This window comes from Podarcis cretensis (assembly GCF_951804945.1).
Source record: "Podarcis cretensis genome assembly, chromosome: 2".
Lineage (NCBI taxonomy): Eukaryota > Metazoa > Chordata > Lepidosauria > Squamata > Lacertidae > Podarcis > Podarcis cretensis.
The window spans coordinates 59,082,853-59,107,568 of record NC_137171.1 but is presented as its reverse complement, the minus strand read 5'-3'; the positions used below and the strand labels follow the sequence as shown (position 1 = coordinate 59,107,568).

The following is a 24,716-nucleotide window of genomic DNA, read 5'->3' as shown; positions in this document are numbered from 1 at the left end:
TGCATTTGCAAAGCAGCCAAATTACGTTTATATTTCCTAAGATGTGAATACAAACGAAGTAAAACTCTAGCTCTGCTGGAAGTTCGTGGAAGTTCTTCCATTCATTTTGCTAATTGCTAAGGAGCGTGCACGAGATTTTTCAAATGGGAAAAAAAACACTTTTTCGTTAGGTAGCAGGAAACTCAGGTCTTCACCTATGAGCCTGCAGGCTCTGCAAAGGCTTTTCGTCTGCTTCTTGCAGCATATTAGTCAAAACGGCAACGATTTCATAATACAATTTTTGCAGCCTGGAATGAGAAAACAAGCAAAGCACATGCAATGATCATTTCATGATGCTACAACAGGTCTGGCCCATCTAATCCAGCATCTTGTTCTCACAGTGGCCAACCAGGTGCCTGTGGTGAAACCGCAAGCAGGACCCGGGCACAAGAGCACTCTCCCGTCCCTGTGATTCCCAGCAACCACTTCAGAGGCACACTGCCTCGGACAACAGAGGTGGAGCATAGCCATCATGGCTAGTAGCTGTTGACAGTCTTGATGCCCCATGAATTTATCTAATCCTCTTCTAAGGCCATCCAAGTTAGTAGCTATGACTGCCTCCTGCAGGTGCAAGTTCCATAGTTTAACTGTGGGAAGAAGTGTTTTCTTTTATCTGTCCTGAATCTTCCAGCATTCAGCCTCACTGGATGTCCAGGACTTATCATGTTAGGAGAGAGGGAGAAAAAGCTCCTCTAGCAACTTTTAATAAACTTCTACCAGGTCACCCTTCACTCTCCTTTTCTCTAAGCCCAAAAGTCCCAAATGCTGTAACCTTTCCTCATAGGGAAGTTTCTCCATTCCCTCAATCATTTGGGTTGTCCTTTTCTGGACTTTTTCCAACTCCACAGTATTTTTATTTTTTAGGTGAGGCAACCAAAAGGGAGCACAATATTCCAAGTGCTGTTGTGCATTAGATTTGTATAACAGAATTACGATCATAGAAGTTTTCTTTTCAATCCCTTTCATAATGATCCCTAACATGGAATTTGCTTTTTTCACTGCTGCCGTTGTACACTTGGTCAATATCTTTATTTAGCTACAACCCCAAGCCTTGTTCCTAGTCAGTCACCATCAGCTCAGACCTCATTGGGATTCCTCCTCCCCAACATGCTTCAATTTACACTTGCTTGCATTGAACTGCCTTTCCCTTTTTACTATCCATTTACAGTGGTACCTCAGGTTAAGTACTTAATTCGTTCTGGAGGTCCGTTCTTAACTTGAAACTGTTCTTAACCTGAGGTACCACTTTAGCTAATGGGGCCTCCTGCTGCTGCCACGCCACCAGAGCACGATTTCTGTTCTCATCCTGAAGCAAAGTTCTTAACCCGAGGTAATATTTCTGGGTTAGCGGAGTCTGAAACCTGAAGCATATGTAACCCAAGGTACCACTGTACTCAATTTGGAGAAGGCATTTGGGAACTCTTCACATTGGTCCATGTTTTTTGGTATTGTCTCCATTGACTGGCAATGGCTTTTCGGGGTTTCAGACAGGAATGTTTCCCAGTCCTACCTAGAGATCCCAGGGATGGAATCTTAGACCTTCTGCATACAAAGCAGATGTATTGTATGGATGGTGTGGGTTTATATATTGATCCCCTCAGTCTAAAATTTTATTTATTGCTTCTTTCTGCTGCTTTGAGTTATAGTATTGTTGTTTTTAGCAAGTCAGTTGATGCATTTTCTTAAATATAAAAGCAGCTTAGAATTATTTTAAAATTAAGAACAATATAGCATTCATCACACAGAGATTTACACGATCACAGATTTTTGGATCCTGGAAGCAATGTTTCCAAGGCGCAAGAAACAGCCCCAGTGGCTTCTTACACTCAGCCTCTAAAGTCTCTTCCAAAGGCCTGCCACATTTTCATCAGTAGGAACAAATTATCACAAGAACCACATGTATCAGTTGGCAAAACAGAGTTTAAAATGTGACTAAATATTCAAGTGTGATCTTTAATCATTTCCAAAGCTTCATTCTTCTCATTCTAAATGGCCAGCATTAAGGTATTTTTGTAGGGCCTATTCAGGAAGCTGTGCCTTCTATTCTGTTCATGCACTTGTTAGGAACAAGAGTCTACAATGCACTTTTTTCGTTCATTCCTTGTTTTGAACAGAAATTCCCTAACTGGGAAGCTTCTGTTCTTGCAATTTTACATGTTTGAAATGGTCCTGTCATTGCAAAGCTGTTAAACATGGTTTTCTCTCAGAGTGCTGATCCAAACACACACAAAAACAATGTTTTACACCTCTCCTATGGCAAGACCATTTCAAACATTAGACTGCCTTCCATTTCAAAAATTCCTTGCATTTGGAAAGATTGGGAACATTATCCCAGAACCCATCTTCTTGAAGTTCTAGCTTTCTACATGCAAGGAATGCTTTTGCCCCCTTGGAAGCATTCAATCCTACCATTGCCCACCAACATTCAGAATTCCTTAACTTCACAGTATTTAGGAAACAATGCCACACACTTAAAAAAAAACATTTCTGTTAGATCTCAGTACAAACAGCACAGGAGTGTCAAGGATTTAAAATAATTAGCGTTGGCTGCAGTGAAATAACTATTAATATGAACATGATCTAACCCTTATACGGTTGACTTAGGAAGTGTTGCATACTTATAAATTGTGGCGTCCTGACGATCCAAAGATGACAAATATAGATCGATGAACGGCAGGCTGCAACAAAAATCTTCTAAGATCATGGGATCTGTGTGAAGCAGGGTTTTCTTGAAGCTTTCCACCATTTCATCAAAGGTTCTATATTCTGTTGATTTCTGGTGTGAAAAGACAGGCAACCGGTTTAATGCCAGTGCTACAATGCCGTGTTCGGCTTCACAGAGCTGGTTATACTCCCAGCAACTTCCACAAAAGGCAAATAAGCAACATTGGAAAGGGGGTGAGTTTTTTTATGCTTTAAAGCTGGCAGAGGTGTAGGGGTGGGACATTTTTCAGCCCAGGGGACAACCTTCTGGTACCCATGTGACAGTGATGGGCAGGGCCAGAGGGGAAAGGAGGTAGAGCAACAAATGTGAATGCTTACCTTTGAATGGGAGGCGAGTTTCTATACACACTCACAGATCCCCTATATGTCCTCCATAGAGACAAGCACGAGGCATTATCAGAGTTCAAGAGTACTAGTCAGGCACAAGCATTCAGGGTACAAAAGGTGGCCTGGGAGGAGTGTGGCGTGGAGAATGTTCTGAGGGCCAGATAGTGATAACTTGAGGGCTGCATGTGGCCCTCAGTCTTGAGGTGCCCCACCTATGTTTTAAAGTAACAGAAGTCACATCCAGATCAGGACTGGTCCATCTTATCCTTGAATTTCTGGGAGAAGTTTTGTGGGATTTAAAAAGGACACCATATGGGTAGCCCTTTAGAAACTGTATGAAGTTTGTCCATATTCCATTACTGAGACTGTTTGGGTTTTGTCAGGGAGGAGTCATAGACATCTAGGAAGTTGCTGAGCACCATGTTTCCCAAGGAGCTCCTCGCATCCCTGCATGGCCCCCTTTCTGCATGCCTTCCAAAATCTGTAGGATCTGTGCTTTTTTTCTAGAAAAAGAGGTGCCTGGATCTCACCATGCATGCTTCCCTTGTTCTCTTATTAACGGCAATGGTGCCCACCTGAGAGGTGCCAGAACTGAGCTCCAGTTGGGAAAAAAGCCCTGTGTAGGATCCTTCAGATTTCAAAAAGGGTCAATGGAACTCTGTTGCATATGAAGATATGAGTGAATGTGTGAGTAAGGGATGTGTATGTATAAATTATAAGAAAGCTTAAGAAATACACTTCCCAATTTATGGAACTTGATTCTAAGTGAGGCAAGTTCTATCCATGGGCATCTGCAGGAATGTTTCATGTGCGGGGCAGGGGATAAATAAACATATATAATTAGCATGAGATAACAGGTCTACCATTTCTGGTAGTTCTGGAGACTTAATGGTGGTAGCTAGCCTTCTCTTTGTCTAGATCTGGTTTCTTAAATGTCAGTCACTGCTATGACTTCATTCATTGGCCAAAAACCCCTAGAGGTGGGAGCAGGTTAGTTTCTCACAAAACAAAGGAAAACACATGTTGCATCACATCTCGGGTTTTACAGATGCCTGAAACAGGAAAAAATAAAAATAAAAGCTGGGAATTGGATACTACAGTTCATCCAGCGGCAGAGGGGACTTGCCTTCCTTGCTCTCTGCCACAGATGCCCAAGGCTCCATCCCTTGTTAATTTTAAACAGGCCTTAATAACCATTTTCCAATCTAGGATAATGAATGCTGTTTTTCAGAGTTAGGTAAGCCACTTCTTTTCTGGTATGCAAACTAGTATATTTTGGGAATAGAACTGGATATCTGCATTGTTTTAAATAGTTTTGTTCTTGGGTTTTATGGATATGTAGTTGTATATCTGCTTTGGGATGCAATATTGCCTTAAAAGCGGTCAAAAAGCCTATTAACTAAAATTAATAAGCCACAGCTAGTTCATTCAGGAGATGTAACAATCCCAGCCCTAACCAGCTACAAGACTAACACTTGAATATGCTCGGACAATTTCAATAGTCTATTTAGATTTTATAGCTTGAAAGGTAGGTATAATGTTCTCTCTGGACCCAATATTCTGTACAGCGTTGGGCTCTGTGGCCCACAGAGTGGAGCACAGCTGTGGCTTTTCCACTTTATAAGCTAAATGAACAACTTCAGTCTGAGCATTAAATGACGTGAAAATCTACAACTTGGTTTACTTTTAAAATTCCCCACAGGTGGGTTATTTTCTTGGTCGGTTATTCATTCATTGTGAATTAATGGAGACTAACTGAACAGTGCGAGTGGCGCTGTGGGTAAAACCTCAGCGCCTAGGACTTGCTGATCGCATGGTCAGCGGTTCGAATCCCCGTGGCGGGGTGCACTCCCGTCGTTCGGTCCCAGCGCCTGCCAACCTAGCAGTTCGAAAGCAAGTAGATAAATAGGGACCGCTTACCAGCGGGAAGGTAAACGGCGTTTCGTGTGCTGCGCTGGCTCGCCAGATGCAGCTTGTCACGCTGGCCACATGACCCGGAAGTGTCTGCGGACAGCGTTGGCTCCCGGCCTATAGAGTGAGATGAGCGCACAACCCTAGAGTCTGGCAAGACTGGCCCGTACGGGCAGGGGTACCTTTACCTTTACCCTTAACTGAATGGGAATCATCTACTAAAAAGTATGCCCTTATTGCAATGTAACATTATTATGTGCTAACCTGCTGATTCAGTAGTGCCTTTATTTCGTCCTGTTGTCTTTTCAGAATAGACTGCTTTTTTGCCATCAGAGCAGCATGCCTGTCTGCTTTAAGCTTTTGCTCATATTCATCAGTTGTCCCCTGGTTGTATCAAAACAAAGGGTGATAGAATATCTTGAGACAAAGCTCCTGTTCATTTACTACATCGTCAGGAAATTTTATTTTCTCAACCAGTAAAAGAATAAGGTATGTGTAATCCCTCTCCTTACACCCTTAAGTACAGAGCCAAGGTGATCCTCTGCCTTGGATATCCCATTAATCAGCATTTATTACTGGTAGACAAACTGTTCTAGATACTTTGTATAGCAGAGCAGCCCAGTTCATAACCATATCCCTTGTACTTCATGCCAAAGTAGTGATATATCATTCTGCAGAAGTAACAGCATCAATATATTTGAAGTAATTGTTTATACAGTCATACCTTGGATCCTGAATGCCTTTGTACTCGGACATTTTGGCTCTCGAATGCTGGAAACCTGGAAGTGAGTGTTCTGGTTTGCAAATGATCTTTGGAAGCCGAACATCCAGCGGGGCTTCTGTGGCTTCTGATTGGCTGCAGGAGCTTCCTGCAGCCAATCAAAAGCCACGCTTTGGTTTCTGAATGTGTTGGAAATCGAAGAAACTTCTGGAACGGATTCCATTCAACTTCCAAGGTACGACTGTATACACTTTTGGTGTTAATGTTCATCCCACAAGACTTTTCAGCTTGCAGTAGGACTATGACAGATCTAACAGATCTAACAGAACAGTGCTGGGGGAACTGTTATACGGTGGTTCCGCTCCTTTCTCCTGGGCCGTGTCCAGAAAGTGGGGGGGGGATGAGTGTTCAGACCCCTGGGCTCTCACTTGTGGGGTGCCTCAGGGTTCCGTCCTCTCCCCCATGCTTTTTAGTTTTTTGCAGATAAAATCGCTCAGATTCGGGAAGAAGTAGACTCCACCGTGGGAGCAGGGCAGGGGTGGGAGAGTGCTAGAGTTCTGTCTAGTCAAGTTGAGTGGGATCAATTCCATTCTGTTACCTCCGAGGATGTGGACAGGCTGCTTGGACGAGTGAAACCAACCACCTGTCTCCTGGATCCTTGCCCATCCTGGCTTATAAAAGCTAGCCGGGAAGGACTGGGCGATGGGCTTCATGGGGTGGTGAATGCTTCCCTCCGTGAGGGAGCCTTCCCAGACCCACTGAAAGAGGCGGTTATTAAACCGCTTCTTAAAAAACCATCTTTAGATGCGGCCACGATGGCCAACTATCGCCCAGTCTCAAATCTTCCATTCTTGGGCAAGGTGATTGAGCGAGTGGTTGCTGAACAACTCCAGGCACGCCTGGAAGAAGCGGACCATTTGGATCCCTTCCAGTCGGGATTCAGGCCTCATCATGGGACTGAAACTGCCTTGGTCGCACTGGTTGATGATCTCCGGCGGGCTAGGGACAAAGGTGAGAGCTGTTTCCTAGTTCTGCTGGATCTCTCAGCGGCATTTGATACCATCGACCATAACATCCTTCTGGACCGTCTTGAGGGGCTGGGAGCTGGGGGCACTATCATACAGTGGTTCCGCTCCTTCCTCCTGGGCCGTGTTCAGAAAGTAGTGGTGGGGGATGAGTGTTCAGACCCCTGGACTCTAACTTGTGGGGTGCCTCAGGGTTCTGTCCTCTCCCCCATGCTTTTCAACATTTACATGCAGCCGCTGGGAGAGATCATCAGGAGGTTTGGGCTGGGTGTTCATCAGTATGCAGATGACACCCAGCTCTACCTCTCCTTTAAATCAGAACCAGTGAAGGTGGTGAAGGTCCTGTGTGAGTGCCTGGAGGTGGTTGGAGGTTGGATGGTGGCTAACAGATTGAGGTTGAATCCTGACAAGACAGAAGTACTGTTTTTGGGGGACAGGAGGCGGGCAGGTGTGGAGGATTCCCTGGTCCTGAATGGGGTAACTGTGCCCCTGAAGGACCAGGTGCGCAGCCTGGGAGTCATTTTGGACTCACAGCTGTCCATGGAGGCGCAGGTTAATTCTGTGTCCAGGGCAGCTGTCTACCAGCTCCACCTGGTACGCAGGCTAAGACCCTACCTGACCATGAACTGTCTCGCCAGAGTGGTGCATGCTCTAGTTATCTCCCGCTTGGACTACTGCAACACGCTCTACGTGGGGCTACCTTTGAAGGTGACCCGGAAACTGCAATTAATCCAGAATGCGGCAGCTAGACTGGTGACTGGGAGTGGCCGCCGGGACCACATAACACCGGTTCTGAGAGATCTGCATTGGCTCCCAGTACGTTTCCGAGCACAATTCAAACTGTTGGTGCTGACCTTTAAAGCCCTAAACGGCCTCGGTCCTGTATACCTGAAGGAGTGTCTCCACCCCCATCATTCAGCCCGGACACTGAGATCCAGTGCCAAGGGCCTTCTGGCGGTTCCCTCATTGCGAGAAGTGAGGTTACAGGGAACCAGACAGAGGGCCTTCTCGGTAGTGGCACCCGCCCTGTGGAACACCCTCCCATCAGATGTCAAAGAGATAAACAACTACCTGACATTCAGAAGACATCTTAAGGCAGCCCTGTTCAGGGACATTTTTAATATGTAACGCTGTACTGTTTTTAACACTTGATTGGGAGCCGCCCAGAGTGGCTGGGGGAACTCAGCCAGATGGGTGGGGTATAAATAATAAATTATTATTATTATTATTAATCACGTGTGTCACTATACCCATTTTGCAGTATATAGATAAAAGATATGCCTAAATTGGATGAAAATTAGACATAGGATTTAGACTAAAATTCACTAATCAGAGCAGACTTTCAGTCACAAATAGTTCACATGCATAGCAGTTTTGTGGGAACTCAGTAAGTGCTGGTTATCAAACAAATGAATTTATACAGAGATAAATGAATTTATACAGAGATAAAATTGCTATCTCTGCCACACAAAGGCAAGTTACCTGAATATCCATGATAACAACTGCAATAAACATGTTGAAAAACACAAAAAATCCCAGGAGAATGAACACTATTGTGAATGTCCGGCTTGAAACAAATTTTTTGGCATCCAGTTCATCCTGCAAGTCTGTCCAGCCATCAACCTGAAAGGTCATCAGATCAGTGATTAAACTCTAAAGAAGAATCAACCAAGTTTCATATAAATCATAGTGATTTAATTTGGGGTTGTAAGACTCCGATTGTAAAACAGTTGCATAGTGTTGGAGGCTTTTCTGGACAAGAGGGGTAAAAGTTCTGAATAACGTTAAATGTACGTGGGGAAGCTCTGCACAGAGGAACCTGGCAATTATGGAAGATAGAAACTTAACCGGGAATCTTCTCTCCTTCCAATTGGCTAAAAGATTGGGAAGAGGCGTGAAAATATTGTGCATAAGTTGAGTTGGAAAATAGCGTAGTTAACTGAAGAGATGAAAAGATGAGAAGAGATAAGAGATTTGAGAGCAAAAAGGCTGAAACACTAACAGTGCTGGAACACTAGAAAATGTTTGGCAGCTCAAAGGGGCACTACAACAAAACAGTCAGCATATGGGCAAAGAGGAACCTATATAAGCAGGGAGGTACAGATTCATAAGCATTGGCTTGGTTGGGGAAACAGTCTAGAACAGGTACATTTATCTCAGGTGCATTTATCTCTCTCTATATATATTTTAAAAATCTAAAATTATTTCCTCACAAGCTGTTTAATGTTGCTTTACTAAAACCTTAATTAAAGGTTGGGGTTTTTTTTGGGGGGGGGGGGTCAGTGAGCTTGTCATTCACCCCAAGCTAAGTGCCAAACCACTCTATGGTAGAGGGGAAAGCTTAGAAGGCTGTTTAGTGCAGGCAGCTGAGGGCCTGTGGTGGTAGAAGATATTGACCTGGTGGCAGCAATGAAATTAACAAGACTGAAGGCTTGGTTTGGTTGGTTTTTTTGCCTTTCTGCTTTCCTCAATGCAATACATTCTTCCCAACACACACACACACACACACACACACACACACACACTGACCCATGCCTATACTTTCTGATTTAAAACAACTGCTCTTACTAATAGTAATTTGATAGAATCAGAAGATCCTTTGGCGGTAATCAGCCCAACCCACTGCTTCATGCAGGAATTGTTTGAGGCAATCATTATTGTCTCTGAGATCTTGATCATGCTGTTGTCCTTGTCCCATTTCACATTATTACCCCTCTTTGTTCTGGGGCCCATCTTGGTGTGTTTGCACTATATGTGCACAAAGATAAACACTGGGGGGGGGGACAATTGATTATGGGGGGAGGGAAGCCACAAAACTGTTCTCAATGTTTGTCCAGATATTGTGGGGAATATTGAAGGAAAATTAGGTTCATTGGCAAAATACTTATCAGGGATAACGATGGGGATGAGATGCAAACTGCACCCACTCTACAGTCTTCTGAAAAATAGCTGGACTGAAGACACACTCAAGTGTTCAATGGCACAGTGTGATACCAGCATGTTTTGCTTTGTGGGGCAAACAGCATCTCTAGGGATGATTTTTGAATGAGTGAAACAATGGCAAGGGGAAACTTAAACAACCATCCCAAGAACCATGTTCCTCATCTTAAGTAGACCACTCCCTGAAACTACCTTTGTCCTTAAAATAAGAAAAAAACCTTGAAACATAACAGATCTAGACCTAGTTACACCCTGAAATAGTTTCTATTCAAATTGATTTTGCCATTATATAAAAGCAATGTGGGACAGAGCTAACCGAGAATGGATAATTACCGTCACTAAACTGAAAAGAGTGAAAAAGGCAGCTGCTAGGGTGCCCCAGTTACGTGTGTCTCCGTGGTCGGGGTCTCCATACAAACCCTGACCCAGAATTGCAAAGATAAACATGAGCAGGAACAACAGCACGAGAACGTAGATCACATTTTTGGCAGTTTCGGCCAGGGCTGCCACCAGGACCTGGGCAGAGTGGAAAGAGAGAGAAAAGAAAAGCAAGTGAATCCAAATTTACAATATGTGAAGAAAAATGTTTATTAAAAAAAAATCAGGTAGGAAGTAGGGTTGGGGATCTTCCTTTCCATTTCATTCAGAGCTTCTGTTTCATGGAGTAAAGTCATCAGTGGCAGGGCATGGGCGGATACACTCAAAAAGAACCAGCAGTCCTAAAATTTATTACAGGCCTTTCGTCCCCTTTTGCATTTGATAACTGATTCCAGAGGAACGAAATAGCAGCACACATATCATCATTTGTGAATGACTTCCACTCATCTAATGGGGTAGCTTTCGCTTGACCCATTTCCAGATACTGACCCCGGCTTGGATCCTAACTAGGCTTCTGCAATGGAAGAGATCCTTTCATTCATGGATGGAACCAAGATCCAGCAAAGGATCTCACCAATGGGAAGATCCAAAGTCTCACCAGCATTGCCCTTCCCCTGCAACCCTCTGTGCTATTTCTCCTGCTGCTCTGGAGGTGTCCCCCAGTCCCCCTGAACAGAGCTTTGGGGCCACAAGGGCTGCAGGGAAACGAGAGAAGAGCCCAGCCTTTCTTTATTTGCTAGGCAAAAGTGACAAAATTCATCCATGGGGATCATTCGTAAATGACGCCACATACTTGTGTTTTGTGCTGAAGAATGGGTTCCCAGGTACAGCGTTCTGAGTCTGAGACACGGCTGCATCTGGAGTTACTGACACCAGTTACAAGTCCTTCGACTAGGCATGGGAACTGCCAAACTGACTATAGCCTTGATCTAACGGCACAAAGCAAATTCCTTTGCCATGCAAGAGAGGCAGATGAGCATCTTATCCTGGCTTTGCACAAACCCACTAACCAGGAACTGACACCTGAACAGACCAACAAATGGATTTGGGATCTGAAGTATGAGACAGCGTTGGCAGTCACAGATGTTTGTCTTAAAAGGACCAGCAGATTATATAAGAACCCCTTTGGCATTTGTATTTGGCATCGGTATGCTTTCTGTAGTGAAAGGAAGGCAGCCAGCCCATTCTTTAGTCAGTCTCTGGAGTAATATAATACTCAAGCAGTGCAGAGTCTTCTGTAGTTTTGAGTTAATAGAAATGTTTGTGATCTTGGCCAAGATCCATGACCAACAGTCTGACTCAAGCAGTATTCCCAAGTCAGTATTCCCATCCGTTCCTCAGAGAGTCTAGTGTACATTCTGATGTAATTTGTAGCACTTTATATGAGTTCATTCTGTTTAGAGTTCTTACCCAGTGACCCTGTGCTTTTCGGTGCTTCCTCTAGGGGCATATTAAGCAGGAGTTCTCGTAGTGCAAAAGACCAACAAGACCCACATCTGCTTCATAATAAACATTACTGATGCATGCAGTCAACAGTACTGTAGTGGCTTTGTTAGGGAAGGAAGGTTCCTTGAGAAGTAACTACTTCCCTTTTGATTGTGACAACTCTATGTGGGATTGAGAAGTTATTACTTCCCTTCTTACTGTGACAAGCCTACACGGGGTTAGTAATTCAGGTTAGGGAAGCATCAGTTACTCCAGCTATACTGCTGGTGCTAAGCATGACACCTTTCTTTCAGAGAACCGCAAGCAGATTTCTGCTTGCATAATGGGCCTTGCCTTTCCCACCTCCGTTGTGTTGATTGTGCCGAAATCTACTTATGAGGGTTAGGTGACTTTCAGGAACAGTTCATGAAGTGGTGTAGTGAGAGGGGGGATTATCAAAAATTGCACAAACAGAATTGTCTTCCACTCATGCCAGTGTGTCTTTTAGATTCAAGCCACTCTATAAAATATTGGCTACCTCCACACAATGGATTATTTAGATTATATTCACACTCCCGGTAACTGATGGCCAAGGTGAAGGGAGCTAATGTCTCCCACTTTCAAGCTGTTGTTGGTCTAGCCATTTATTACTCTAGATCAGGGTTTCCCAAACTTGGGTCGCCAGCTGGTTTTTTTGGACTACAACTCCCATCACCCCTAGCTAGCAAGACCAGTGGTCAGGGGTGATGGGAATTGTAGTCCAAAAGAATCCATAATGCTGGACTGGTGTAGTGACCAAGGGTAGGGGCGCAGGAGAAAGGTCTCTCTACCTGGACACAGGATCAATGCAGGGAAGGATAATGGCTTTAAAAGTGATATGCAAATAAATAAATAAATGCCCCCACCAAAAGGAAGGGGGGCTTAGCACCTTGCGCGATCAGGCTCTTAATCATGGCAATAGAACTGGCCCTCAAAATGAGAAGGAACAAACCCATTTACACTCCACAGCATGGGACGTTTTTATAAAGCGATGTAATGGTGCTCCAGTCAATCAGGGATTTGGATACAATCTTTAAAAAATCAGCCTCCCTTAAGGAGAGCTGTAAAATGCCGGTGGTAGCAACAGGCCAGCAAGCACCCCTTGAATACCGGCATCCAATAACTTTGCTACCCTCACATCCATCTTTACATTCCTCATCTACGCCTTCAAAAATTCACAGCGGTTCCTGTCGTTATGCCACTCAATCTTGTAAACTGCATGGAGATTAATCCTCAGTACATCGTCCTAAAAGGTCGTTTTCAGAACTGGGCATTCTAAACGTTTAATTTCAAACCAAAAGGCAGATAAACGGAGCACGCATCCTCATCAGGATTGTTTCTTAACATAACTTCTCAGTGTGAAATACCAATGAGGAAATTATATCCTCAAGGTGGAAATTTATTGCACCAAGGTGGGAGGCAGAAAATTGTAATGAGTTTGGTGGTGGTTGTTGTTTTAATTAATAAAAGGGAACCATACTAAGAAGGTGTTGTGTGCTTTTCATGCCTTAAATTCCATTTCTTTGCTGAGAAGTAATTTTCGCAGCAGTTAATAAACTATAATGCACACACAGATATCTGCAACCTCCTACATCTTCCGGGGCAGGGGCAGTATTGGTAAAACACAATTTTTTTTTGGGGGGGGGGATGACTGCTTTCCTTAGCAACACAGGGAATTGGCACACTACTTTGGGCCAAAATCCCAAGTCTAATATTTCACCTGTGTTGTGGTCAAAGGCAAAGGATGCAGAGGACCTTACAAAGAACTCTAATGATTCCTCAAAAGAGGAATCTTTAAGCACTTGGGGGGGTTGCCTGGGCCTAAGGTATGAGTGGTCTGCTGTTGCATTTATAGAGTCACAGGTTACATGTCTACTCAGAGAAGTAAATCCTATTGACTTCAATGGGGCTTACGTCAAGGTAAGTGTACACAGAATTGTAGCCTTAAATGTGTCTATTCCTCCCAAATACTAACTTGACTTCAAGGTTATACAATTCTGTGTGCTCAGATATGCATCAATGAAGTGGATGTTTACTTCTTTATAAAAGTATTTGTATTGTGCCATCTCATGTTAAATATCGAGGTGGTATACAATATACACAAATGCAATGTACAGTGTCAATTCAACATGGGAAAAAGAGGCTTCCACCAGTTAATTATACACTGCATTAAATCAGTTTTCTCTCTTCCCAATTTTATATGGGGTATCCCTTTCTTCTAGTATTATTAGCAAAGATAAATGGAAATGCCTGATTTACCTTCTATAAATTGCTGGTAGTTTTATATACCCCCGTCCCAACCTTGTCCCCCAGAAACACTGGATAATTAGCATATAAAAACCTGGTGATAACTGAAGTCCAAGATCAAAAGTAGCGGGATAAAGGCTCAAAAGTGATCATTATAAGAGCTTTGTGCCTATAAATGTCCCACTTCTGGTGAACTTCCCCAGCCAATTAATGGCTGAGCTTGCGGCCGAGCAGCCACTACACACATTAGCTCCCCACTGAAAACTAAACCTCCAAGGTTGCCAGAGAAAACCATGAGTCAACAGTATTTAGGCACACAGTGTGTTAGAATTTATGTGCCTATATATATATGCATATATGTGCACTCCTGCATACATTTATAATGGCTAAATATTGCAGATTTGTAAGTAAACAAATTTATGGATTATTTATTTATGATTATATCAATACGCAAAAAGGGACAGGCAAATTTGATTCGGTTTTTTATTCTGACCTAATTTGCTCCCCAAAAAACTATACGCAAACCAAAGTCCTTCAATTCACCACTTCTCTGAATTTTGTGATCCCGTTATCTAACCAAAAAATGGGCACATAAATGCATATATTAGGGGGAAATAAACATGCAAATATTTCAGTGAAAATAACTTACAATAATTGCTTGGGGAAATGTGTACATTAGGCTAAATTGCATAAAAATGTATGTATTAGGAAAATGCACACTAAAACTCCCAGCAAATTTTCATGATGCAGAAACGTGGTGAGCCAAACCTAATGTGGAAAAGACGAAACAAGAAGAGAAACCAAATTTGGGGCCAATCTTTACTACACATTTTTAAAAGTACAGTGGTACCTTGGGTTAAGAACTTAATTCGTTCCAGAGGTCCGCTCTTAACCTGAAACTGTTCTTAACCTGAAGCACCACTTTAGCTAATGGGGCCTCCTGCTGCTGCCATGCCGCTGCTGCGCAATTTCTGTTCTCATCCTGAAGCAAAGTTCTTAACCCGAGGTAGTATTTCTGGGTTAGCAGTCTGTAACCTGAAGCGTCTGTAGCCTGAAGTGTATTTAACCCAAAATACCACTGTATCATACTTCTTTAAACAGTCATTGCTTCCCCAAAATAATCCTGGGAGTTGAAATTTGTTAAGGGTAATGAGAATTGTTAGAATATCCCTCTTCCCTCATAGATCTCAGAATTCCCTGGGAAGGGGAGCTGATTGTTAAACCATTCTGAAAAGAGTAGCTCTGTGAGGAACATAGAGGTCTCCTTTTTTGGCCAAATTACGTTGCAAAAATTAAGGTGCACATTATATTCGATGGCACATTTACATACGCCAGCTAATACTTTTTTTGGTTTCAAGGATCTGAAAATTGAGGTGGGCATTAGATTCAACAGCACATGAGACTCGAGTAAATACGGTAGTTGTGTAGAAAATTGCATGATCAGAGGGTTTAAATCCACAGGCACAATAATACACAGTGCAGCAGAAAAAACAGGGCTCACAAAAGATGCATGACTCACTTAGCTTGTAAACATAAAAGGAGAAGTTTTGAAATCTGACTTTAAAACCCCAGACTTCATTTATTAAAAGAAACTATACACACAGAGAGAATTGCAAGTCTTGGGAAGTTAAAGCCTATTTCACATTTTTAAGACCTTGGAGGTAAGTGACCTCATAAGACCTCACCATGTTAATCAGAACAAATCAACAAACAGAAGGAAGTTGCCCCTAGTTGCAAACTCCAAGTGAAAATTTATCTGCCAAGCTTAATCTGAGTCCTGACTGCCTTTCACTAGCTTTGCTTCCCGCCCTTCTGTACAATGTTGATTGATCCATGTCAAGAGAGGGCGAGTTGCTGTCATCCTTTCTCTCTTCCCTGACAGCATGAGAACCCACTGGTGATGTAAAGCCATCAAGGTTGTTCGGGAGGGGAGGAGGCAAGGCTTGTGAACAATGCTGATTGATCCGCACCCCCAGAGGTTCTCATGCTGTCAGGAATGAATGAATGAATCTTTATTTGTGTCAGCCATCAGCCATAGCAATAAAACAACAATACGATATACAAAGAAAAGAAATAAAAAGTCAATTATATACAATACATTTTAGGGTTTTGAATCAGTAGTCAAATACAATGGTACCTCTGGATGTGAACGGGATCCGTTCCGGAGCCCCGTTCGCATCCTGAAGTGAACGCAACCCACGTCTGCGAGTCGCAATTCGCCGCTTCTGCGCATGCGCGTGACATCATTTTGAGCGTCTGTGCATGCACGAGCGGCAAAACCTGGAAGTAATGAGTTCCGTTACTTCCAGGTCGCCACAGAGCGCAACCCGAAAACGCTCAACATGAAGCAACTACAACCCGAGATCTGACTGTAGTGGATCTTATTCTGATTGCGCCAGCTAAAAACCTTGCAACCTTTGCTGTCACCTGCTCATCTTGATCAGTCAAGAGAAAGGACACTGTGGCAGTGGTTGGGCAACCCAGAATGGACAATAAAAGAGGGGTGATGATCTCATTCCTCAAGTCTTTATAAAGAGGGCAAGACAGAAGGGCATGCGCCACCAATTCGGTACTGCCATCTCCACAGGGGCATAAGCGTTTTTCGTGTGGAAACTGTTGGAATTGCCCCTCAAGTACAGCCGAGGGCAGTACATTCAATCTTGCAAGAGTAAAAGTTCTCATGCTGTCAGGATAGAAAGGATGGCAACAAGCCACCCCCTGGTGACATGGATCAATCAACGTTGTACATAAGGGCAAGAGGACATGCTTGCAAAGAGCCAATCAGAGCTCAGGCTGAGGTTGGCAGATCTGCTTTCACTTAAGTGTTTGCAACCTCAAGGCATTTCATTTTGTTCAAGAGCTAATCAAGGGAGGGCTCTGCCAAGTAACATCTCAGTAGCATTTTAAATGCTAAAAACACAAGGCCAGACAAGCAGAATCCACAAATAATAATAATAATAATAAATTTTATTTATATCCCGCCCTCCCCAGCCAAAGCCGGGCTCAGGGCGGCTAACAATAATCAGATAATCAAACAATCAAATAATTACACATTCTAAAAATATTTCATTATAAAAATTAATTAAAATCAAATTAACGGCAACCGATTAAGCAAGATTCTGTGCAGGTTGCCAGAGGAGGGAGTCAGGCTGCGCCCTGACCAAAGGCCTGGTGGAACAACTCTGTCTTGCAGGCCCTGCGGAAGGATGTCAGGTCCCGCAGGGCCCTAGTCTCTTGTGACAGAGTGTTCCACCAGATTGGAGCCGCAGCCGAGAAGGCCCTGGCTCTAGTTGAGGCCAGCCTAACCTCTCCTTTAAAACAGGCTCCCTCTACATGGCAAACACAATTCAGGCAGGAGAAGGGAACACACAGTTCATACCATCTCCTAGAATCCTTTGCCAATGGATTTTAACATCTTTTGTAAAATGAAAGCTGGTCATGTGGTATTAATAACAGCCATTACAGGTTCTGTGTCTTGACATCATTAAACTACAGGTAAATGTTATGCTATTATTGAAAATTTGCATTAGCTTTGCGAAAAAATGAAACCAAAAGAATGCAACACTTCATGATAATTAATTCCTTTTGCAAATCTTCCTTGCATATTTTTAGAGTTTCAGCTGTAAAAAGGACAATCCCCATTCGTTGAATTTACTTGCACAGGTTAACCATGTTAATAACTAGGAATATTGCCTGATCCTGACAACAGATGTCAGCAGTGAGTATAGCACACAGTCCAGAACAATTTGAGCTCAATGGGGCTTACTTCCGACTAGAGATGTGAAGGACTGTGCTGTTACTCTGAAACAGAGACTATTTGTTTCCTTCCCTGCTGATGAAACTTGGGGCCAGTTTAAATGTATGAGAATTAACATAAGCTTCCCCACGTTTAAAATAAGTGAATAAATCCCTGTAATGGAAAATTGGCATTTAATAGGGCAAATAAAATAAAATTCATGGTAATATTCGGGGGGGGGAGGTGTTCAAAAGCGAAAACACAGCGAAATGCAGCCTGAGATGGTCCAATTCAGGAAGAACTCCTTCCTGTGTGCTTTTCACACATTTGAATCACCCTCTGAGCAAAAGAGAATGGAATTAATCCTCAGCGGGGGAAGGAGATGGCAGTTTGGAAGAGGAAAAGTCAAGCTGTATTTACAGCTGACATCTTTTTCACCGCTCATGAAACCACATCCATTTACCATCATCCCTGGGCTGTAGAAGAGGAGTTTGAGAACCCGGAGTGACTGGAATCCTTTGAGCATCATTGCAGTATGGTGCATTTGCGGGTTGCTTCTATTAATGGTGTATGGGAGGTAAGAAATGAAAAGGACAGTCGCATCAAATCGCTTATAACCATCCTTCCAGTAATTAATGGGATCCAGGTAAAGGTTCATCAGAAACTCTGCTGTATACATGGCCACAATAATCAGATCTGCTACCTGAAAAGGGAACAAAGGTGCATTGTTAGGAGGAGTTACGGTATTTTGGTGATTGAACCACAAGGGAAGGTGTAGTTGCTGCTGAAATGGCTTTTGCTAGGTAGACCACAGGCTCATTCTTACAGAAATAAAGAACTTCAGATACATGGCCATCATCAGGCTTAATCTTATGTAGGGCCATGCTGAATATTTCCCAACAAGCATTTTCAGTATGAAATATTATTTTGAATTGAATTGAATTGCTGCCTCTCCACCAAAGGCACAGTACAGAGGCCTAGGATGTCAGAAAGATAAGGGACAGGGAAATCACATTTGCCCTAAAAGATTACGCATGGGGTGTGGTCTATTTCCCACATGGGGAAAGTACATGTTTAAAAATTATTTTGGGATGATGCATAAGTAATAATAATAATAATAATAATTTATTATTTATACCCCACCCATCTAGCTGGGTTTCCCCAGCCACACTGGGCGGCTTCACATGAATGTGAAGATGATAACAGGCAAAAGGATCAGCCGAAAGGGGAACATAATAGCAAAGACACATTGACATTGGTTTTAAGGCTGCCGTTTCATATATGGTGTAAACAATGCCTTTCTTTTGGGAATGTAGCACAAGTAGGATAATTAAAGTGCAAAATGCATGCCCATCTCCCACAATGCCCAAGGTGCAGGTAGGGCATGCAAACTTATTGACGTCCATTCTCAAAACCTTGACATTAGAAGGGAAAAAAATGTTTCAAAGTGCTGAATGGACTTCTTGACAGTAGCCAGACTTCTCTTTCTGCTACCACGTCACAGGGATATATAATTAAAGCCCAGAGTTTGTGTACAGTAGCTGACTTGACTTCATGTAAGTTAAGACATCCTAGGTGTGTGAAAAATAAGTGTTTCTCAAGAGGACATCTAAATCATGAGAGAGCAATTATTAAACGTGTGCTCACTTCAAGTTCAAAGTGTTATTCAGCCTCAATTGTAAAAGAAGAGTCCTACAAATGCAATCAAAACATCAGCAGGTGGGCAGATCACTAGCAATACCAAATACCAGTGTGGGCAAAAATAGTTGTCAGATAAAAGGTGTTTCCATCATACTAAATGTGAAGTATATTCTAGAAGCAGCTTTAGGGCTATTTGAGATTTGTGATATCAATGAAGAGGAAAGAGAGTATGACAGAGAGACATACAGCACATGGTTAACTTATGGAATTTGCCACCAGAATATATAGTGATAACTACCAACATGGACAACTTTAAAGGGGATTAGAGAGATTAATGGAGGATAAGGCTATCAGTGGTACTAGTCATGATGGTGTGTGGGTGTGGGTGTGTAGCTTCTAGTGTTAGCTAGATGCAGTATGGCTCTGATTACCAGTTGCTAGGATCATGAGTGTTAGTGTGGTTATGTCCAGTTTGTGGGTTTCCCATAGTCACCTGGTTGGCCACTGTGAGAACAAAATGGTGGACTAGATAGGTCTTTGTTTTGATCCAGCAGGGCTCTTACGATGTTCTTATGACACAATGAACATGTCAGGATTGGATAGTATCAGGTGACTTGGCAAGACAGTATCATTGGCAAGAAGCCAGCTATTCCAATTGCACACCCAATGTGCTAAGTCCTGTCGTTGAACTATGATGCCCTTAGACGGTCTATCTAGAAATCCCAGGTCTTGCAAAGGTATACATACTGCATGTGCATGGTTGCATTTATAGCTACTCATAGATTTCCTCTGTCAGACAGTGCTGATAGTAAATTCAAATATTTGGTAAAGACAATATACATTTGTGAATACACATACATTTGGCAATCAGTTGCATTTCATAAGCTCATATAAACCTTCTGACAAATGTCCCTAGCTATTTTACAGACAGGAGATATCTTGAACCACATGTGCAAAATGTTTAAACTTTCAATGTATTAGAATGGGTGCAGGATAGTTTTATCAGTATTTATAGTATAGGCTCAGACTTGCTCCATTACATCACCATTAAGTTTTGAAACCATGTTGATAGGGCATTTGTGACTATTCTAAGCTAGATTCTTCTCCCAACATAAACAAGATTTTTCAGTAATGTAAAATATTAAAGCAGCCAAAGCCAGCACAGGAATATTTTGGAATTCACAAACAAGGACAGCAATAATAATAATGATGATGATGATGATGATGATGATGATGATGATGATGATGATGTTATTATTTCTACGCCACCTATCTGGCTGGGTTGCCCCAGCCACTCTGGGCGGCTTTCAACAGAACATTAAAAACAGAATAAAACTTCAAACATTAAAAACTTCCCTAAACAGGGCTGCCTTCAGACATCTTCTAAAAGTCGGATAGTTGTTTATTTCCTTGACATCTGATGGGAGGGCGTTCTACAGGGCGGGTGCCACTACCAAGAAGGCCCTCTGCAGGGTGAAAGGCCAGGCTGGAAATATTATTGTGTAATAACCTTATTGTTATTTTGTGGGAGTCATAAAGCCAAGGCAGAGGCTTGTAAATACTGCAGGGTGCCCCCTGGCATTCCTCTGGGCAATGATTACCTTATATGGTGAAGGGTGCAATAAAAGCCTTGACCGGATGAGGTAACAAGAGACATTGCCAAACGGCCATGCGGCTGGGAGGACAAAGGATGATAATAAAAGTTACCGGGGAAGGGAGAAGACGAAGGAGCTGCCCGGGCATTATGAAAATATTCGCTGCCTCATTGTGTCTTCTTTCTATGCTATGCTAAGCGCCATCTAATGACGGCAGGATTCCGTCAAGTATTGCCCAGAGGAATGTCAGGGGGCACCCTGCAGTATTTACAAGCCTCTGCCTTGGCTTTATGACTCCCACATGATTTTTTAATATTTTTGACTCTTGCACTCATTTGTTATTCCTTATTCTCTGTTTTGTCCTCTCCCTTCAACCTCTTCTCGACTTACCAGTAAGCTCTCTGAGCAGTGAATGTGTCACTTCTGTGTTCAATGCTAGGGTCATAGAATCATAGAATCATAGAGTTGGAAGAGACCACAAGGGCCATCGAGTCCAACCCCCTGCCAAGCAGGAAACAAATAGTTGCAGCAGAAATGATGGTAATGAGAGTAAAAAAGCTGACATAATATAGTGGTTAAGTGCATGAATGGAAAATCTATGACTCAGATCGATCTGAGGAGCATTAGAGAAACTATTATCTGACAACTATTATCTGAGAACCATCAGTGTTTAGGGATAATAATATTGGCCTACCATACAGGGTATTGTAAATATTGTTGAGATTACATATGTGAAATGTTTTGAGTACTGAGACCCTGATTCAGCTGGTCATGACTAACAGTGAAATTCTGTAGGGTTCAATGGTACGTACTCATAGGTATAGAGTTCTTTCAACATTTGAAACTCTTAGTCACCACTGACTTGAGGCTTTCATTTGAGCTCTAACACAACAAACGTAAGCTAAATTTTGGTCTTAGTATTTATCCTACACTTTCTCCAATTCATACTTTATGGAGCAATACTAATAGTGGACCTATTCCTAAATTCAAGCTCGTGTCAGGTATAGTGAATAAGGTATTCCATCCATTTAATGCTTTTGCTTGACAAGAGTATAAGGCATTACTCATAACTTGACTAGAAGTCAAGAAGGAGAAAGGAATGAGAGAGCCAGGTAAACTCTGTACTTGACTCTCCCCCTGCCTCCTGCCCCCACCCCAGTTTATTCCTTTCTTCTTCTGGAAGAGAGAAAGTGGCTTTAGAACAATAGAGAAAAATGAAAAGTTCAGGCAATCAAGAGTCTTGTTACCTCCAGGAAAAAATGTGACTCATAGCGAACTTTGTAATCTGTTTCTATGGCCAAAAATATTGCATTGATTGTGATGGTGCTGATCATAACTGATTTGAAGAGAGGATGGTAGAATAATGTTTCAACAAACTCATATAGCTCCGTGTCTTTTCTCCTGGAAAGAGAATGACAAATTTGTAAAACAGAACATTCTATGTTATCCAAACTTAAGCCGAGCCTGCTGGATCAAGCCAGTGGCCAATCTGCTCCAGCATCATGTTCTGACAATGGTCCCCCGGACGCTTCTGATAAAATCTCAAGCAGGACCCAAGTACAAGAGCACCCTGCCCTGCTGTGGTTTTCCAGCAATTGGTACATATTCAGAAGCATTACTGCCTCTGGCTGTCACAGCATAGCAACCATTGCTAGTAGCCACTGATAGAGCCTCTCCTCCTTCCGGAGGGGAGGGGTTTTGAGCGGGACCAGAACCCCGCGTCATGCAGGGGGCATTCTGCTCCCTGCCCTGCCATCATCGCTGGCGCACCACGCCTTCCAGCTGGGCACCCAATCGGGAGACACTGCGGGGGGCATGGTTTAGCCGCTCAAATGCGGCCGCGCCAGCTCCCCCCGCCATTGCGCTGCCAATTTTCGCGAGTCACCCACCCGCTACTCCCTCTAGTGCGTAGCTTCTCACTTGACTTTGCTATGGACCCATGGTTGGTCATCCTGGTTGCCCAGGGGGCAGGATAGGAGTTTTTTTTCCAATTGGCAAATTGGCACCGGCCTCTTGGTTTTTTTCGCTTACCTCGTAGCAATCATCACAACTTTCCTGGTATTTGGCGGTTAGGCATTGGAATGTGTTGTTGGTGTTATGGAAGGGCAAGGTCTGGCCATCGCCTACCCCTTCACTTATGGGTATTCTGTTAAAGGAATCCGGTGGTCGTGGATCCTGTCCGATGCCCTGTGTGGCGGGGGGCCATGGCACGACCCCCGGTGACATCAGGGGAGAGCTTATAGTTGTATTGGCATCAACAGGCTCCCCCTACTGGTAGTTAACTCCTCGTCACTCACCCCTCTCCAAGTGGGTGGAGTCAAATTTGCTCTTGTCCAATGCCTAAGCCAATACCTTCTCACATGCTGTAATCAATAAAGTTGTGGCCTTTTCTAGCCCATTAACCCAATATACCGTGTCCACGCGTCTTTATTAACCCAAAGCGGGTGACAGGTACTCGAATCACAACTTTATCCTCCATAGGTTTTTCTGTTTGTCTTTTAAAGCCATCCATGTTGATGGCCATCCTTGCCTCCCGAGAGGAGTCCCTTAGTTTAACTATGCACTAAATGAATGAATACTTTCATCTGTCCTGAATCTTCCTACATTCAGCTTCATTAGATACCTACAAGTTCTGGTGTTCTGAGGGAGAAAAACTTTTCTCTATCTGCTTTCTCCGTGCCATGCATAATTTTATAAGCTTTTATCATGTCACCTCTTATTCACTTTTTCTGTAAACTGAAAAGTCCCAAACACTACGCTACTCTATCCCCATGATCAGTTTGGTTGTCCTTTTCCAATCCTTTCCCAACTCTTCAATATCCTTCTTGAGGGGAGGTGACCAGAACTGCAAACAGTATCCCACCATCGATTTGCGTAACAGCATTATGACATCAAGAGTTTTGATTTTCTATTCATTCCCTGATAGCATGGAATTTGCCATTTCTTTTTACAGCTGCACACTAGGTTGACATCTTCATCGAGCTATCTGCTATGACCCCAAGGTATAAGCAGTCCAAGAGATGTCAAAACCACTTGCTCATTTCAACAAGCAATATCTAAACTGGCCTTAACCTCTCAACACAGCTTACACCTCCAGTGTTCATCCATGAACACTGGCCTTGCTGACAGCTGCTGGTGGGAATTGTATTCCACCACAGGTTTCTCCACCCTTGAATTAAAGCCTCCTGCGAGCCCAAAGTACCCCCACACAGAAGAGGCTGTCCCAGTATGATTTACTGTTCTGGCCTTGTCTCCTTTCAGTAAGTCTTCTTCGAGGCATGTGATTCAATGTCTCTTTCTACTGGGTGCGATTGGGTCATTCAATGTTCCAAATTGCAAGTACAACAAAACAACCTGGTCCCAGAAGAGCTGTCCTGCTGTGCTTGGGGGAGAAGCCACGCAGCTCAGTGGTTGAGAACATGCCTCCAAGTTCAATCCCTGCCATCTCCACTTCAAAGGATCCCGTAAGAGATGGTGCCCAAGACTCTGGAAAGCCACTGCCAGCCAGAGGCGGCAGTATTTGGCCAGATTACATGCTTCAACATTTGTGGAACCGCTTCTGAAGAAAAAGCAGCATGTGAACCTTGGGTTACTGACGCTTCAGGTTACAGACTCCGCTAACCAAGAAATAGTACCTCGGGTTAAGAACTTTGCTTCAGGATGAGAACAGAAATAGTGCAGCAGCGGTGCAGCAGCAGCAGGAGGCCCCATTAGCTAAAGTGGTGCTTCAGGTTAAGAACAGTTTCATGTTAAGAATGGACCTCTGGAACGAATTATTTAACCCGAGGTACCACTGTACAGCTAAAAGGAACCAACTGAAATCTTACCTGAATCCCCACACATAGTGTTTCACATCAACGTCAGATTTGGACTTAAAATACTCGTAAGATAGCTCGTCAATAAGCTGATGTTCTTCAGGCAACTCTACAGCCATCTTTTCAGCCATCTTTGTAGGTGCTGTTAATCCC

General features: G+C 43.2%; 1 protein-coding gene across 1 annotated transcript; it reads right to left on the bottom strand.

Annotated features, from left to right (window-relative positions):
- On the bottom strand, positions 1–24,716 carry CATSPER3 (cation channel sperm associated 3). Its single transcript, XM_079968142.1, has 8 exons — positions 24,576–24,716; positions 21,996–22,149; positions 17,976–18,215; positions 10,021–10,203; positions 8,230–8,370; positions 5,266–5,385; positions 2,658–2,815; positions 1–287 (listed from the first exon to the last, which is right to left on the bottom strand). Exons 1-8 carry the CDS (start codon positions 24,692–24,694, stop codon positions 191–193), a joined length of 1,212 nt encoding a protein of 403 aa, XP_079824268.1. The 5' UTR covers positions 24,695–24,716; the 3' UTR covers positions 1–190.